At 58.1% G+C, this 4499-nt stretch overlaps 1 protein-coding gene across 1 annotated transcript in view; it reads right to left on the reverse strand.

Moving 5' to 3' along the window:
- The window catches only part of LOC106726938 (protein kinase C zeta type-like), a 13543-nt gene that overhangs the window by 3690 nt on the left and 5354 nt on the right, over window positions 1-4499 (reverse strand). Inside the window, exons 2-4 of the mRNA XM_014543763.1 lie at window positions 3530-4112; window positions 2201-2235; window positions 278-328 (exon numbers count right to left, since the gene is read on the reverse strand). Coding sequence (XP_014399249.1) covers window positions 278-328; window positions 2201-2235; window positions 3530-4112 — 669 coding nt within the window. The remainder of the gene's footprint in view (window positions 1-277; window positions 329-2200; window positions 2236-3529; window positions 4113-4499) is intronic.

Here is a 4499-nt window from a genome sequence, read left to right on the forward strand (position 1 = left end):
CTTCCCTCCCGGGGAAGCTCAGGGCGTGCCCAGGACTGGCGGTACCTCCCCAAGGGCCACGCTCCCTCACGGGACAGACACAGGGAAAGGCAGGGACACCAGCCAGTGAAAACCCACAGGCGGGCGGTCCGCCACTGCTCACTCCCGTGAGTCGTCATGGGCGAGCGAACGGGCCTAAGCCACAGGCCACCCAAACGCCACTTCCCCTCGCGGGCAAACACGTCGACGCTCAGCCCGCGGCCCGACAGAGTCCGAGGACGAGGCGGGCAGTACTCACTGTCTTCTCCAGGGCACGGCATGCCGGGCTGCTCGGGGGTGCTCGGGAACACTGCACGGGGAGGGGGAGAGGGGGGGAGAGTTAGCACCGAGTGTCTGTCACAGGTACAGTCTCAGGGGAAGGCGGCAGGTTGGGCTGACCACACACGTGCCCAGAGCCCGCGTGGCCAAAGATCCCCTGCTTCTGGGAGATGCTCAGAAAGGCAAAGAGCCCTGGCCGGTGAGGCCCAGTGGATAGAGCGTCGGCCTGCGGACTGAAGGGTCCCAGGCTCGATTCCCGGTCAGGGCACATGCCCGGGTGGCGGGCTCGATCCCCAGTGGCAGGCGAGCAGGAGGCGGCAGATCTATGATTCACTCTCATCATTGATGTTTCTGTCTCTCTCTCCCTTCCTCTCTGAAAGTAATAAAAAAATATTTTTTAAAAAAGAAAGGCAAAGACTGGGAACCAAGCACATGCGCGTCCGCCCCAGTCCCCCCTACAGGACCCGGGGTTACGGGGCGTCAGGGGCACTAAGTTAGTGCGAGGGGAGGGGCCCACAGTCCCTCTGGAAGTCGACGTCTGAACGCTCACTACACTCCGTTCTCCGGACGCAGTTCACCACTAAACCAGGCTGACCACACACGTGCACGGAGCCCGCGTGGCCGAAGATCCCTGCTTCTGGGAGTTGCTCAGAAAGGCAAGGAGCCCTGGCCGGTGTGGCTCAGTGGACAGAGCGTCGGCCTGCGGACTGAAGGGTCCCAGGTTCGATTCCCGGTCAAGGGCACACGCCCGGGTTGCGGGCTCGATCCCCAGTGGCAGACATGCAGGAGGCAGCCGATCTATGTTTCTCTCTCATCATTGATGTTTCTGTCTCTCTCTCCCTTCCTCTCTGAAATTAATAAAAAAATATTTTTAAAAAAAGAAAGGCAAAGACTGGGAACCAAGCACATGCGCGTCCGCCCCAGTCCCCCCTACAGGACCCGGGGTTACGGGGCGTCAGGGGCACTAAGTTAGTGCGAGGGGAGGGGCCCACAGTCCCTCTGGAAGTCGACGTCTGAACGCTCACTACACTCCGTTCTCCGGACGCAGTTCACCACTAAATACTGTCACACGACCCCAGGCCTCCCGGTAACTTATTAAAACAGAAGCTTAGGAAGATGGAAACCAAGCTAAAGCAGCCTTCCTCTGAACCTGGAAAACGGGGTGTTTAAACGCCACGGCTGTGATGCTGCCGCACATACACGTGCTCGCACCCCAATACCAAAGGGGACCAGGTGAACTCCGTATCTGAGCCTCGTTTGTAGAAAGAGCTGCCAAAACAGGGCATTTTAACCAACTAGCAGCCCAGCGTTAGAGAAAGTGACCAGCGACAGGAAACGGTGACCTTTTCACACTCCCGCCCGCCACGCGGCTGGTCGGCCACGGCTGCCCCAGCCTCGCTCGTGGGCCCACAGACACCCCTCGGAGCCCTGAACATGTGAAAGCCCCAATTCAAAATGAAAACCAACCTTTTAAAATATACATATTTTTTTATTGATTTCAGAGAGGGAGGGAGAGAGATACAAGCATCAATGATGAGAGAGAATCACGGATCAGCTGCCTCCTGCACGCCCCACACTGGGGACTCAGCCTGTGCGAGGGGAGGGGCCCGCAGTCCCTCTGGAAGGCGACGCCTGGAAGCTCACTACACTCCGTTCTCCGGACGCAGTTCACCACTAAACCCCAGGCCTCCCCGGTAATTTGTTAAAACAGAAGCTTAGGAAGATGGAAACCAAGCTAAAGCAACCTTTCTCTGAATCTGGAAAACGAGGTGTTTAAACGCCACGGCTGTAATGCTGCCGCACATACACATGCTCGCACCCCAATACCAAAGGGGACCAGGTGAACTCCGTATCTGAGCCTCGTTTGTAGAAAGAGCTGCCAAAACAGGGCATTTTAACCAACCGGCATGCCGGGCTGCTCGGGGGTGCTCGGGAACACTGCACAGGGAGGGGGGAGAGGGGGGAGAGTTAGCACCGAGTGTCTGTCACAGGTACAGTCTCAGGGGAAGGCGGCAGGTTGGGCTGACCACACACGTGCCCAGAGCCCGCGTGGCCAAAGATCCCCTGCTTCTGGGAGATGCTCAGAAAGGCAAAGAGCCCTGGCCGGTGAGGCCCAGTGGATAGAGCGTCGGCCTGCGGACTGAAGGGTCCCAGGCTCGATTCCCGGTCAGGGCACATGCCCGGGTGGCGGGCTCGATCCCCAGTGGCAGGCGAGCAGGAGGCGGCAGATCTATGATTCACTCTCATCATTGATGTTTCTGTCTCTCTCTCCCTTCCTCTCTGAAAGTAATAAAAAAATATTTTTTAAAAAAGAAAGGCAAAGACTGGGAACCAAGCACATGCGCGTCCGCCCCAGTCCCCCCTACAGGACCCGGGGTTACGGGGCGTCAGGGGCACTAAGTTAGTGCGAGGGGAGGGGCCCACAGTCCCTCTGGAAGTCGACGTCTGAACGCTCACTACACTCCGTTCTCCGGACGCAGTTCACCACTAAATACTGTCACACGACCCCAGGCCTCCCGGTAACTTATTAAAACAGAAGCTTAGGAAGATGGAAACCAAGCTAAAGCAGCCTTCCTCTGAACCTGGAAAACGACGGGGTGTTACGCCACGGCTGTGATGCTGCCGCACATACACGTGCTCGCACCCCAATACCAAAGGGGACCAGGTGAACTCCGTATCTGAGCCTCGTTTGTAGAAAGAGCTGCCAAAACAGGGCATTTTAACCAACTAGCAGCCCAGCGTTAGAGAAAGTGACCAGCGACAGGAAACGGTGACCTTTTCACACTCCCGCCCGCCACGCGGCTGGTCGGCCACGGCTGCCCCAGCCTCGCTCGTGGGCCCACAGACACCCCTCGGAGCCCTGAACATGTGAAAGCCCCAATTCAAAATGAAAACCAACCTTTTAAAATATACATATTTTTTATTGATTTCAGAGAGGGAGGGAGAGAGATACAAACATCAATGATGAGAGAGAATCACGGATCAGCTGCCTCCTGCACGCCCCACACTGGGGACTCAGCCTGCAACTGGGCATGAGCCCAGACCGGGAATCGAACCGTGACTTCATTGGTCAATGCTCAACCACTGAGCCACACCAGCCGCGCAAAAGCCCAACTTAAAGACTCCGCTGGAATGATAGCGATATTTCGATTTATGCCCCGGCTCTGAGTCTAGCGGCTGAGGCAAGCTGGGAGCCTGGGAAGCCACAGGGCGGGTCTGTGCGTCCCCGAGCGGTGCTGGGGGACGGTCCCCTGCTCCCAGTCGATGTCCTCGTCGTCGTGCACCAGCTCCTTCTTCACCACCTTCATGGAGTAGATCTGGTCGTTCTTCTTGAGCTGCACCAGGAGGACCTTGGCGTAGCTCCCGTGCCCGATGACCCTGATGAGGTCGAAGTCCTGCAGCCCCAGCCCCTGAGAAATCTTGATGCCGTCCATCCCGTCGATGACCGGCTTGAGGTCCTCCGAGTCATCTTTAATGCTGTCACGTTTCCGGGAGGAGGAGATGTAAGGAATGCCATCGGTCTCCTCGGGAGCCAGGTCCACGTCGTCGTCCTTGTCATCTACCGGAGGCTCCTGGGATGGCATGACGGGATCCATATGCCTCTGGCAGGTCAGCGGGACGAGCACGTGGCAGCCCTTATGGACCAGCAGTTTGCAGTTGACGCACCGGTAGCCCTGCCTGGTGAGGCCCCATATCCTCTCGCTGCACTGGCCGCAGTACGCTCTCCTGTTAAAGCGCTTGGCTTGGAAGAGGTGGCCGTTGGCGCGGTACAGCTTCCTCCATCTTCGGGCTCCGCGGCGGCGGTAGATGTATTCCTGAATGATGAGCCCGTCGCTCCTGCGCTGACAGGACAGGCGGAAGGCCTCCTCCAGCTCCATCTGGGAAGACACAGTGCAAGGGTCACCTTGACTGTCCACCCACTTGAGGGTGAGCGGCTGGCCCTGGGGGAGGCTGCACATCTCCCTCACTTCCGCACACAGCTCCTCGAAGGTGGTGGCGGCGTCCAGGCTGGTGACCAGGATGACCCTGGGCAAGAGGATGCGGAGACGTCACAGGGTGGACACACACATCAAGTGTAAGGCAGACGACCGATTAATCAGATTACCGACTAAATAGATGGAACTGCCCCAGAACCACTGACCACGCGTGTTACATTAGCACCACCAAGGCCCCCCGCACCAAGGGACGAGCTGTCCTGGAGC

Source organism: Myotis brandtii, unplaced genomic scaffold (genome assembly GCF_000412655.1).
Source record: "Myotis brandtii unplaced genomic scaffold, ASM41265v1 scaffold334, whole genome shotgun sequence".
NCBI classification, from domain to species: Eukaryota; Metazoa; Chordata; class Mammalia; order Chiroptera; family Vespertilionidae; genus Myotis; species Myotis brandtii.